Source organism: Xyrauchen texanus, chromosome 48 (assembly GCF_025860055.1).
Source record: "Xyrauchen texanus isolate HMW12.3.18 chromosome 48, RBS_HiC_50CHRs, whole genome shotgun sequence".
Lineage (NCBI taxonomy): Eukaryota > Metazoa > Chordata > Actinopteri > Cypriniformes > Catostomidae > Xyrauchen > Xyrauchen texanus.
The window spans coordinates 4,164,467-4,178,124 of record NC_068323.1 but is presented as its reverse complement, the minus strand read 5'-3'; the positions used below and the strand labels follow the sequence as shown (position 1 = coordinate 4,178,124).

The following is a 13,658-nucleotide window of genomic DNA, read 5'->3' as shown; positions in this document are numbered from 1 at the left end:
TTGGCACATGCAGGTCCTGAAAAACTACATGCAATGATTTCCAAAACCTGGTGGTGGCCACGACTGAGGGCTTCTTGCAATGATTTTTGTAAGAGATGTCTAGTATGCCTTAAGGTTAATTCTTCTTCTAAGCTGAAAATTCCCTTAGGACATGCCCCTCGACCTCAAGGGCCATGGACACACCTCCAAATTGATTTCATAGGTCCACTGCCCCCTAGTGGAGGTTTTACATACATTCTAATGATTGTTGATCTGTTTTCCAGATGGGTTGAGGTATTTCCACTGAGAAACTGCACAGCAGATGCAACCGCCAAGATTATGTTGAATGAAGTTTTCCCAAGATGGGGTTTGCCCTTACAAATTGATTCAGATCAGGGTACACATTTTACTGGGAAGGTGATGAAAAATGTCATGAGGTTGATGGGGGTGAGGCAACACTTTCACATTCCATTTAGGCCCCAATCTAGCGGATCTATTGAACGCACTAATCGTACGCTTAAAACTTCATTGAGAAAGTGATTGTTGGAGTGGGGGAAAGGGTGGCATGCAGCTGTCCCAGCGATTTTGTTAAGCAGAGAGCCAGCCCTAACAAGACTACACAGCTCAGCCCTTTTGAGGTAATGACAGGTCGCTACATGCGGCTGCCCTGGGATGCCCCCTTGCAACATGAGGGACCATCTGGGCCTTTGAAAGACGCTTTACAAAATTATCTGAAAGCTTTGGATGACAGTCTGCGAGACACACGGGTTAGTGTTAGCACACGACAAGCAGATCGAGATAATTTTGAGCAAAAAGACATGCCTGCTTTGCCTGAAATAGGTGACAATGTAATGCTACGGCGGGAGATAGTTTCCCCCTTAGGTCCGAAATTTGATGGGCCTTATCAGGTGGTATTGACCACTAACACCTCTGTTCTACTGGACAGGGGTGTTTTGGGTACAGTATGGAGACATTGGTCACAGGTGAAACCACTTGAAACATGTACCAGCTTACTACCACGGGATCATTAAATGTCTGTTGTGTATGTTAAAATTTTTGAATTCTAGAACAAATGTTTTATCATTACAGATGGCTAAAACCGACGACATACTGAAGCTGCTAATTCTTCAAGAAGAAGTGCGTAGTGAGAGACGACTGAAAGTGAAACGAGCTTTCATCCGATTGGTACTTCCGCTCTCGTTGGTATTTTTAATTCTGATCGCTTTATCATTTTTGATGTGGATTCAAATTTCAATTTGGACAGGGAGATTCCATGCGTTTTCAACGCATTGGGATTGCGAGGAGATCGATAACCGTCCATCATGGGTACAATACCCATGTCTAAATTCAACTGAGGGTCTAAATTTAATTCCGAGTATGTACCAAAAGGTAAATGATCGTTGTTATCGTCTGGACGGAAATGAGACAGTGACCTATTGGCTTGGTCACTCCCCAAATTATCCCGATACTACCCTCATTATGCAAAACGGTCGGTGGATGGGGAGTGGGTGTCCTCTGTCTGTGTGTATGGATGTGTGTTCGTTTCTGTTTTTCTTATGTATGCAAATTTTATCTTATTATTTCTTTCCTCTCCTTTGCCTGAGGGGTGAATATTTCCTATCTCACTGTTTTGGTTAAAATGACCTGATAAATGTGTGCTCTGGTTCCGTTGTGCGCAGAGAAACACTGTCGTTCGTCAGTGTTTCGTGTGTGCGTATTGACCTTCTACCCAGGTTTTGAACCCAGGGAGACACATCAGGCAGACTGGAAGACGCCCCGAGACCATCTGCGAGGTCACTTCAGATGTAAATCTCGAGCCAGGACGACAATTGCGCTGATTAATGTTGATGTGCTATAGCTATCTATATGTTGTGACTTTATGCTGTTAGCCAATCAGGAGTTAAATAATAGAATATACGTCCTTGCAAATGGTATAATTGATGTAAAATTTTGTGTAAGGTATGAGTTTAGCTTTCGATCTCCTCGTGAGACTTTGCCGCCTGGCTGTACCAATTTCACTGCAAACTATTCTTCAGTAAATTTTGATTCTTTAATTATACTTCTCGACTCCTGGTTTTCTTTCTCCATATCTGATCCGGGTCATAGCTGTTATACCCCTAACACCACATTAAACAACGTTAAAGATAATAATAAATACATAAAACTGACAATAATCCCCGACCTCGGTTGACACGTGATATTCACTGGATGCTGATGAGAGTGAAACCAACGCCCCGTTCTGCGGGTGTGTCTCCTGCTGTTGCTCTTTAAACATTATTTAACACACACAACTGAAATCTGATCTCAGATGAGCTAATGATTGCCAGTGAAACAAACATAAAATTCTGATTTAACAATCGTCATCAATCGTTTTAGTTCATGTGTTTTAATTCACATCACCAGAATGTATTGCATGTCAGGGGGGTTATATATGGGGAATAAGTTTGTAAAACTGTATATAATTCTGATTTAACAGTGAATCAAAGATCTTTCAATGTATCAAACTCATTCAGAATGCAACAATTTCTGAGATGGTTTTCCACACATCATTGTCTTATTATATCCATGTAAGCTGTTACAGAAACATGATATAGAACAGTGAAATCGATGACAACAACTCCTCCGTCTTTCCTGGACTCCTTTATCTCACAGGAGACAGATGACATTGGCTGTCACCAACAATCATGCCACGGTCCAAATCACTGAGATCACATTTTTCCCCATTCTGATGGTTGATGTGAACATTAACTGAAGCTCCTGACCCGTATCTGCATGATTTTATGCACTGCACTGCTGCCGCATGATTGGCTGATTAGATAATCGCATGTATGATTGTTGATGTCAGATGGGCTGGTTTGAGTGTTTTTGGGATTTTCACACACAACAGTCTCTAGAATTTACTCAGAATGATGCCAAAAACAAAAAATATCCAGTGAGCGGCAGTTCTGCAGATGGAAATGCCTTTTTGATGAGAGTGGTCAACAGAAAATGTAGAAACCCAGTGAGCAAGCCAAAGGCGACTGTGGCAAGGAACACAAAACTCCATTAGATGTTGGTTAATGGAGAAAAAACTAAGATATATGACTAAGGTCTTTGATGTTCATCCTGGATTAACTGCAGAAGTTCACATAGATGCAATTGTCTTTTGTTAGCTGATGAAGGTTTTTGTTGGCAATTAATTGATAGTCTATTATAAGAGTGTAGTCCATCATTAGGCCGAGGTGATGCAGGCAGAGATCAGTGAGGTGCATCACAGTTCAACCTGGCCGGTAATTTCTGTGATGTCTATCCTAAATCCAAGGTTCAGGCAATGGCATATGAAGTATCCCATGTCTTATGCTTAGAGTTGACATCAGTTCATCCTCTAAAGTCCATCGTAATTGACTGAAGTGATGTTTAGCACCGGCTGCATTTAGTCATCATCACTCAGCAACACGTAGCAGTGGAGTCCAACACGAAGCAGGAATGGAGCTCGATCCAGCCGGTTCTGGTGACCTTAGGATAGGAGTCCCAAGGTTGAGACAGGGAAACAAATAGAATAATATAAGCATAGATGCCATTCAATTTATTGCAGAGTTAAAAATCATGATCAATGTTTCTGGTTCCGGCCGACCCAACTAAAGCAACCTAATTGTGTGTTTAAGGTTTATTAGGGGTATGCCTGGCTAAATAGACGAGTCTTTAGTCTAGACTTAAACTGAGTGTGTCTGCATATCCAACAGTGTTAGGGTTAAATTAAGGGGTTGGTTTATAATTTGCTCATTCTATAATTTAGGTGGTTCTCAACCAGGGGGTCAGAGTCCACTAGGGGGCCTCAGCACACTTTCAGTGGGGCCTCAAGATCTCTTACAATTATTTAAAATATGATAAATCAAAAAGGTTGAGAACCACTGATTCAGGGTATGTCCATTGATGATTATAATATATTTTCAAACCATTTTCTTCAGAAATATACCATTTTATCCATTAAGGGAAGCTATGTTACATAACATTGTTTTAGACTTTCTCTGAGTATGGCAGCAGTTAATTAGTGTTACTATTCAACAGATAGAACATATTGATAGGTTTTTGGTTGGTTTGTGCTCATTGATGTCATACAAGGGTTAGGGTTAAGTTAGGGTTAGGGGTGACCACTTCTTCAAGCTTCAAAAGGACACAAAAGTATAATTCAGAAGTCTAATGAATTATTCCATAAGAACGTATGAATCTAATGTATTGTTTAGTGAAACTGTTGATCTCCTGTCTGCATTCATGAGACTGCTCTAGACCAACAGTTCACACAGCCCCCTCATGGTATGGGGCGTTCAAGCGAAAACCATTTTTTAAAATCTAAAAACAGGTGACAAAAGAACATAACACATCTGCACACAACTATGATTAAATACTGATATTTTTTTGGCACCAAAGGTGATCGGATCACTTTAGAAGACATTCAGTTAACCACTGGAGTCATATGGAGAACATTATGCTGACTATCTGTGATTTGTGGAGCTTCAAGAGTCGGATCACCAACCGCTGGCATTTTAAGGACCTACTGAGCTGAATATTTTTAAATTTTTCTTCAAATGTGTCCTGCTGAAGAAAGAAAGTCATACACACCTGAGATTTCATGAGGGTGAGTAAATGATGAGAGAATTTTCATTTTTGGGTGAACTGTTCCTTCAACATAATTAATGGGACTAACAATAACAGTGTGTAGGCTGCTTCAGTAATTAACAACATATTCAAGTTATTCATGCAATGCTTTGATATACAAATTCACAAATTATGTTTTGAAGGAATAGTTCACCTCCGCCGGTGCATTTAGTTGTCCAGCTACGGGGTCATCAGCCGGGAGCCACCTATCACAAATGTGTCACCCCTTTAATCCCAGAACATCTCCTGGTGGTGAGGCAGTGGTCAATGATGTCTCCCTGTCACCCCCCGCAGCTGGACACTGGATCTTTTCGATTGCCTTTCACTCTTGCTTTCCCATCAAGACATTCCTCCTTTCTCATCAAGACATACATACAATCAGGGTTCAGTGCATCCCTCCCCATGAGCAGACCTACCCTACGTCCAAGGCCTCTCGTCTGTTAGAAAAAGCACAAGCTGTCAATCTCTGCCTACCACCGATCTAGTGCCAATCCTTAAACCAATCCTCCAAAAGATTAGGAAGGAGAGCGACCCTCAGAGTCAGCCAGCCCTCCAAAGCTTTCACTCCCCCACTCAATCCCTCTCCAGAATCCCCCAGATTGACCCTGAGTGGGTCAGTGGAAATAGTTCCTCCACACCCTTATTCTCTTCTAGATGCTACCTCGCCACAAATTGCAATTGTTCCCTATTCCTACATTCTCACTTCTGCACACCCCACTTTTCATACTTCCTTCTTAAACATAGCGAGAAGCTCCCTTTTTCTGGTTCCTCTGACATTTCCTTTAGAGACTTTTTCAATGCTGATCCAAAGATAGTAATGTTTTTTGACAGGTGCTGCATTGATGTTCCAATAAACCCTCGACAACTGACCTCCGCAGGGTAAATGGCAGCAGCCCCCCGTCTATTTTCCCTGCACTCGGTGGCCAGATCAGTATATTTTAGCTTCTTCCTCTCAGAGGTTGCCTCCAGTCCCTCTTCCCATGGGACAATTATTGCCTATATAAATACTGGCCTTTATTCTACACACATCATGGATCTCTGCCAGCTTTCGCAGAACTTGATCATGCCGCCACCTGTACCATCTTTGTGCCAGGGTGTTCTTGCACCCAGCCAACAAGTGCTGCAGGTTTGCCCTTGGGGCCTCTCGGAGGGGACCACTCTCCTCTTTACCATACCACAGAAACAAATTTCCAGGGCTTGCAAGAGTGTCATAGGTGGATCTTCTTATAAAATCAGCATGACCTGGGGTATCTTCCAAAGGTCAACCCAATCTTAAAACTCTATTAGATACACCTTCCCATACTCTCCAATGCCCTTGCTGCTGGCTGACTGTACATTTCCTCTTCCATCTTAGTTACTTCTGTCACTTTCTTCGCTTTCTTCTGTGTTTTCAAGGCTGCTGACCAAATTTGGGAGCCATCCCCCATCAAAAGGCATGCTCTTGCTGATTGGGATCTTCCAACAATCTGTTTACAACCTCCTCTGCCCCGGTTGATGGACTTTAATGGCAGTTGTAAGAATATCTTCCAAACAATGCTACGTCTGAAAGACAATGATGCAAAATGCTACTTCCTGTTGTAACAGTTGGCTTTGGTGTACTTCCTTGCCACCGCCGCTGCAGTGATCTCACACATCTTTAGCGGCCACATTAGGCAATGATACAGTGTAAATTGGGAACCCCGGACCTTGTATTTCCCTGTGAGATGACACTATCTTATCCAAACCCTCTATCAGCGTCAGAACCAACCCTGGTGATGGCGAAGTTTCATTTTCTGCTTTTTGTAGCAAATGCATAACAGGCTTGTAAGGGATCTTACAATGAAGTTCCTATACATCTGTACTCAGTACAGCATTAAGAAGCACACATGTTTTCAAATGTGCAATGACATCTCTTTGAAATGATAACATTATAATAATTACTGGAGGAATTTAATGAGTGTACATTAAAGTGTTCAGAGTAATGCAGCAGTTGTTTGGTTCAGAGTATTGGTGTGTTATTTAGTGTTGTGAGATGAAGGCCAGACAGTGTAGAGAAACAAGAGCAGTTCAGCATCATCAATCCTTTGTTCACAGTAAACTTTTGTATATAGTGCAAGTCAGACTGTGTGCTTCATATAAGCAGGACAGGAAATGGCCCTTCATCTACAATCGACATATGCACTATGATTGACACTTTCATGCACAAACTTTTGTCCAATGAACAGATCAAACCATATTTCTTAAGAAAAGAGACCACAACAGGTTTCGCTTTGACTCAAAACAAACTGAGGTGATAGAGCATCAGTGCATGAACACACTTCAGTAACACTTTTCATGTGAGATGGTACATACAGTAGTTTCTTTATTTAAGTATTTGACAAACACAACAATTGACAACTGAATGGTTATGTAACCATTTTAAAAGTAATAAGATCCATTTGGAAATGGACTTTAGGATGACTATGTTCCACTACTCTACGTTTAGATATAACACACCCAGATTACTACCTATCAACAATGCCTTATGTTAAATTAAATAAATAAAGAAAGTGTGTTTTCCACCAGTAAGAACAATGAATGTCTTTGGGGCAGGCTGAAAACAACTACATTTATTTTACACCATGTATACTAACTCCCACCTATGAATAGAGGATGTGTGAAATGGGAGGGTGGTCAAATCCTTTTAGGGGAGGATTCACATGCAACACCAGATTCATACGCCATTTCTATTGTGTTTGTTTTTTGGACCGTGTTCTTATATCAAACTTTGGGATCCATCAAAGTAAATGTTTCACAGGTGTGTTTGGTTCTCTTTGTGCTGGTGGCGTCTGGCTGGTAAGTTATTAATGTATTTTTATGGCTAAATTCACTTTAGATTCAACAGGGATAGTGCGCATCAGTAAACATTTCTCTAAATGCACCAGTTTAGTCATTGCAACTTAATTTGAATACATTTCCATAACAAAATTGGAAACGGTAATATACGTTTTTTTTTTTTTTTCAAAAAGTGGAAAGTGATACCATTGTTCCTTTTGATGTGTATTTCTGTTGTTCCTAAGATTTATAAGAGCTAATGTTATAACATTATTTCATTATGCGTTAATTTCATTGTTCAGTATAGAAAGCATAACAAACAAGGTATACTGTATATAAAAGAATGCATTTTCATTAAAAGATCCTTAATATGGTCTGTACTTATATAGCGCTTTTCTATTTAACCTTAGAGGTTACCAAAGCTCTATACACTCTGTCCCAATCACCCATCCACACTCACACTCATACACCAATGGCGGCAATATATACTCAAATATCATTATGTTTTACACAGCTGAGCAACTGACTAAAATTAATGAACAAACCCGTTCTTGGTGGCACTGATTAAGCATGGGGCCCTAGAGGAAGTGCGATTAGATAGAAGACAGACTGACTGCATGTTGGCTGGTACAGGGGAGACAAACAATTAGGTTTCCATTCACAGATTTTTATGCGAAGTTTGGGAGATTGTACAAAAACTGCAGGATGGAAACACCAATGCGAACAAAATCCCCAAAATGAGCATAAAAACCATATAAGCTCACTTGAGGTGGACGCCTGTTTTGTTTGATAAGAAGAAAACACATAAACTATGATGAAAACACACAGGAATATACAGTAGACGTGCTTTAAAAATACATGTGCAAGTCATGTGATTAAATTAGTTAATAACTGGACTAACCAGCAGACCAATAAAGCTGTTCAGCCGTGACTTCAATTAGTAGGTGAAATAAGTTAAATAAGGTCTAGGGGCGGGATTTTATATCAGGATAACAATATATACGATACAGTATTTTTTCTTCTTCTGTAAAACCAATAAAAATCAGTTAACATAATAAATCACCTAATTGTAGTGCCTATTTTTGGACAATCTAGTCAGTGAAATAAATACTTCTTAAATTAACTTCCACTTATAAAGTTTTCTCCTTATTTAGAACTTGACACCGTCAATTAAAAACCTTACCATATTACTCAATTTCACATTATGCCACATTTCAGCCTGACACGTTGTTGACCAATATTATTATAAACTCCTGGTGATTGACTGTGTGTCTTTTATGTTGTTGAACACAACGTCTAAGTAATGTTTACCACAGACCTAATTTTACACATTCATCCAAATCTGCCATAATAAAAACCCATAGAAAATCCCGAGGGAACTCATGGATCGAAAATGTTGAACATTTTCGTAATTAGTTTGGACCACTTTACAGGCCGATTTGTCTATCTGAAACTGAGCATAATCACACAGTAATGCCTATGTAGACTTTAAACAATCACCCAAGCAGCATCACATCTGTAGTAGTGTATGTTGGACATGGCTGATGTAGAGCGCAGCTTGAAGTTGGGGATATTTGACTGCTGCGTTAAGAGGTTTGTCACACACTATATCATGTTCTTGGAGCCCAGTATCAGCAGTTATTGTATTCTGAAAATAAGCCCCAAAAAATGCAACCCAAGACTGCCCATCTTTATTAGCAAACTCATGCTAAAACAAGCCCAACATTGCTTTTAAAAAGAGATCAGGCAATACAATAATACAATAAAAACAGGCCAAATCACAAGACAAACTGAGAATGCTCCCAACGGCCAATCCGGGCCTGAGCTTTAAGAATGATCAAATTGGCAAAAATATGTAATAAGCTAATTTGAAAGAGGCAGCTTAAAAAAAATATCCAATTATTGAATCACACAAATCTATCAGTTGATGTTCATTTTCTTCTTCTGCGAATCTTCTGGTCTTTATTCTGGTCACATTTAGTTACAAACTACAACTGATTTCATTTCAAGATAGTAAACCAACAGCAGTTTTAATCTTTGACAAACGTCGTCTGTTCTCCAGGTGTGTTTGGCGTTGAGTCGGTGTCAGTGATGGAGGGAGATTCTGTCACTTTATACACTAATGTTACTGTAATACATGAAGATGATGATTTAATGTGGAATTTTGGAACTGAAAAGCGTTTCATAGCTCGAATCAATAAAGTGGCTGGAATCGTCAATATATCAGATGGTCCTGATGGGAGATTCAGAGACAGACTGATACTGAACAATAAAACTGGAGATCTCACCATCACAAACACCAGAATCACAGACACTGGACTTTATCAACTACAGATCAGTGGAGCTAAACGGTCATCAAAAACATTCATCGTTACTGTCTATGGTGAGTAGACTGCATGTTCTTATTTAGAGCTGTTCAGTTATGGCATACATGTTTAGGCCAACCTGGGAAAGTAATTAATCTAAAATAATTCAACTGAAACAGGGGCGTATAGTTTGGGGTCAATCAGGGCTGTACTGGGAAGAGAAATCGGCCCATAGCAACTGGCCAAAAAGTTGTTCGCTGTCCTTTTCTACATATCGCGGTGCCGTTTTGTGGTCCATTCTGCATAACGTGGCGGCTCATTTTAGCTTATCGTGGCCCATTCGGCCCATTTCGCTTGTATTAAAATATGTATTTTCACAAAATGTAAACAGATTTTTTTTATTTGAAGGTGATACTTGCAGTTCTGACCTGTTTTTGTACATTTCCGGTGGATGCAGAATATCACAAATGCAACCACGATCAACAGAGATCCGGCAGCAGCAGAAATCAGCCCATTTCGGCCCAATTCCAAAACGGCCGCTCGGTTCTCACGATGGCCAGTCCACCCCTGATCGGCCCCAAATTGCATCGGTCCTATGGGATAATGCCCGGTGTGCCAGATTACCAGTCCATCCCTGGGGTCAATGGAAACACATACAACATTTACACTGCAACCCCCCTCCCTCAAGCGGGAGTTTTGAAGCCGCTGTATGATTTTAAGACTTTACATTTTGCTATTTAAGGATACAACCGTTGGATTCCTCAAGCTCGTGAACTTACATTCTTCTGGTATTTGTTGTCCTTATGAAGCAACCTTTTGTTTAAAAAACCACAACCGCTTCGAAATTCCCAAGTGAGGTATGACTGTGCAATTTTTGTTGTAGAACAAAATGTTTTTGTATTAGCAAAAGTCTCGAGTAATGTTAACCGTAGACTTTATTTTCTTCATTGAAAACCAGGAACTCGTTGCTCAAAAACGGCAAGTTGTAGAACTATAAACAGAACAGCTCGCATTACGAAAATGATCAAACATTTCAACGTTCGAGATGATTTAATGACGTCATTCTAAACTCTCACTCAACACATTAAACTGAAAATAAGACTGATTTGATTGATCCATTCTTCTGTTTATTCTTGCATGCTTTTCAGCTCGTCTGCCGGTTCCTGTGATCACTTCGGACTCTTCACTGAATTCTTCATCCTCTGAAAATTCATCTAAATGTGTGTTGGTGTGTTCAGTGGTGAATGTGACACAGGTGACTCTCTCCTGGTACAAAGGAAACAGTTTACTGTCCTCCATCAGTGTGTCTGATCTCAACAGAAGTCTCTCACTACATGTGGAGTGTGTCGATGATTCTTACAGCTGTGTGATCAACAATCCCATCAGAAAACAGACTAAACATCTCAACAACACTGAAGTCTGTCAGAAGTGTCCAGGTACATCAGCGGTGATGTCAGTCTTTTTGACTCAACATTAAAACATCAGTGAGATCTTGTTTAAAATCAGATTGACAGATTCGGTTACACTATTGACTGTCTCTCTCTGTTTATATTTGGACTGGACTCACCTTTAGTTCATATGGTGCTGATCTCTGCTGCTGCCGGATCTCTGTTGATCGTGGTTGCATTTGTGATATTCTGCATCTACCGGAAATGTACAAAAACAGGTCAGGACTGCAAGTATTACCTTCAACTAAAATAAATCTGTATACATTTTGTAAAATACATATTTTAATACAAGCGTTATTGTTTTAATATGTCTGTCTTTCTTGTTAATGCAGCCCAGACACGGAAAAGATCCTGCAGTAAACAAAAAACACGTAAAAAGGTAATATACGTTATGAGTCAGTGTTGTAAGACGTTGTGTTGCAGTCGGGCAGTCTGATTGGAGCTTGTGTTTCTTTACAAGCTCTTTCTTGTTGTTTGTGCATCATGCATCTGCCGATAAGTGAACATTTATGAGCCAGTTCTTTTGAAACTACAGAACGGCCGGTGTAGTCCGATCCCCGAGCAAATGGCTCTTATGAACTGGTTCTGTTTAGCGAATCTGACTTTTGACTACATGTAGGGCTATACGCAGTTTTTATACCAACAGATTTCCATTGAACAGATACAAGATACAAGTCTACTCGAGCTCACAGCTGTTCTGTGGTTAGTGATCATTCAGAGGTGACATGCAGCTTCAACACTTCTCTTGTCGTCAAACTGCAGTTGGTTGCTTTGTAGACATTGTAGACGAGTATCTTTTGATGTTGCTGGCCGCCATTCTGAGTCTGAAGTATGACAACAAATGCTCTGTAGTGTAACAGACACAACAGTCTATGTGTTTGTTCATTTAACAGTCTAGAGTCATGTGATGTATGACTAGATGTTTAACTATAGAAGCCATTTCCTCAAAATGCTCCCTGTATCTGTTTCTTTTGCTTTTGTGTTGATGCTCCAATTCTACATAGAGATAAATAGCTAAGACAGTGTCTACTAGTTCATTAACATCCCTGTTATCACACTTACAATTTATTTACCATATTCAGTTAACTTTTAAAAGGAAAAGTCTTGTTCTGCTCAGCATGTTGGAGTAATTCGTTAGAAAATGTCGCAGTAGTTCTTGGAAAAATAAAGGTCAAATGAGCCAAATGTTTGCTGCCCTTTTCTGCATATCGCAGCTCATTTTAGCTTATCGTGGCCCATTCGACCCATTTCACGGTGACCCACCAGCCCACTCGGTTCTCCCGATGGCCAGTCCGCCCCTGATCGGCCCCAAAGTGCGTCGCCCACTGGGAAAATGCCTGGTATACCAGATTACTAGGCCAACCCTGTTTGTGAGTAATACAAAGGATATTCCACGAGAAACGTGCTGATTCAAAGATTTTGTGTTTCCTTGCAGGAATCAAAGCATGTGGAGCTAGTGTACGAAAACATCCCCAAGAAACGATGATCAAAATACCAAATTGTTTTTTTTTGGATTTGGATTTCCTGAAATGTATTTAGTCTCTGGTTGGATGTTGTTCAGTGTGAATGATCAGGAAATATTAAGTCTTAATTTGTCTCTTCTTACCTTGGACAAAATAGCTTGAAGCATGCAATGTCTACTTTAAACGCAAGTGAATAAGATCTGTATTTTGTACAGTCATCACAAAAGGAGAAGTTAAGGACTGGCAATCACCATTAACTTTCATTGCATGGATAAAAACGTATAAATGAAAGTGATGTATATATAGAAGAAAATGAGGATGAATACATGCTGACATAAGTTTTGAATGAACTACAATATTCCTTGAACTATGGCATGTCATTTTAAACAAGAAAACACATGTCAGCTTTCATAATAAAAATGGACAATACCTTCACTGCTCTCGTGTCAGATTTTTTTACTCTAATAAAAGCACGCTTTGCTCTAGTTATATACTAGATATTTGAGCGAATATATACATCCGATTACAGAAAGAAAAGACTTACAGGACGTTACGTAAGGGGTCATCTTGTGTCCAAAGCAGGGAAGTACCTCCAAGGAAAGCTCTCTTTTGTGGCCTTCAAGTATTGTGGAATCATAATTACGTGTTACGAGGACATGAATGTCAAAGCAGAGTCGGATTTACCAGTGGGAAACTTACCTGTCATATTTAACATTAATATGATTGAAGTTTAAATAATTAAGCAAAATCATTGCTTTTCATTTTTCATATCGACATGCCCCTAACTCCAACAAAGAATCTTACACAATTAAGCTTAAGCCAGACGTGACTCCATTCTCCCTTTGCTAAGCAGTCAAGGAAAAGTTAGGACTTATGGAGCGTCTCTGTAAATGGTCTGCACTTATATAGCACCATTTTAACCTTAGTGTAAAGGTGTAACCTTCACACAACAATGATGGCAGAGCTGCCATGAAAGGCGCTAGCCTGCTATTGGGAGCAACTTGGGGTTCAGTGTCTTGCCCAAGGACACTTTG

General features: G+C 40.0%; 1 protein-coding gene across 1 annotated transcript; it reads left to right on the top strand.

Annotated features, from left to right (window-relative positions):
* Nucleotides 1-7,340: 7,340 nt before the first annotated feature.
* On the top strand, nt 7,341-12,993 carry LOC127639406 (hepatocyte cell adhesion molecule-like). Its single transcript, XM_052121394.1, has 6 exons — nt 7,341-7,428; nt 9,470-9,790; nt 10,862-11,149; nt 11,287-11,379; nt 11,494-11,540; nt 12,597-12,993. The coding sequence occupies exons 1-6, from the start codon at nt 7,380-7,382 to the stop codon at nt 12,645-12,647; spliced, it is 849 nt and encodes a 282-aa protein (XP_051977354.1). The 5' UTR covers nt 7,341-7,379; the 3' UTR covers nt 12,648-12,993.
* Nucleotides 12,994-13,658: the final 665 nt, after the last annotated feature.

Bases quoted from the DNA above. Each gene is read 5' to 3' on its own strand.
- LOC127639406 (XM_052121394.1), top strand. From the start codon at position 7,380: ATGTTTCACAGGTGTGTTTGGTTCTCTTTGTGCTGGTGGCGTCTGGCT. The intron at 9,791-10,861 runs GTGAGTAGACTG...CATGCTTTTCAG, and splicing joins ATTCATCGTTACTGTCTATG to CTCGTCTGCCGGTTCCTGTG. The intron at 11,380-11,493 runs GTCAGGACTGCA...TTGTTAATGCAG, and splicing joins CCGGAAATGTACAAAAACAG to CCCAGACACGGAAAAGATCC.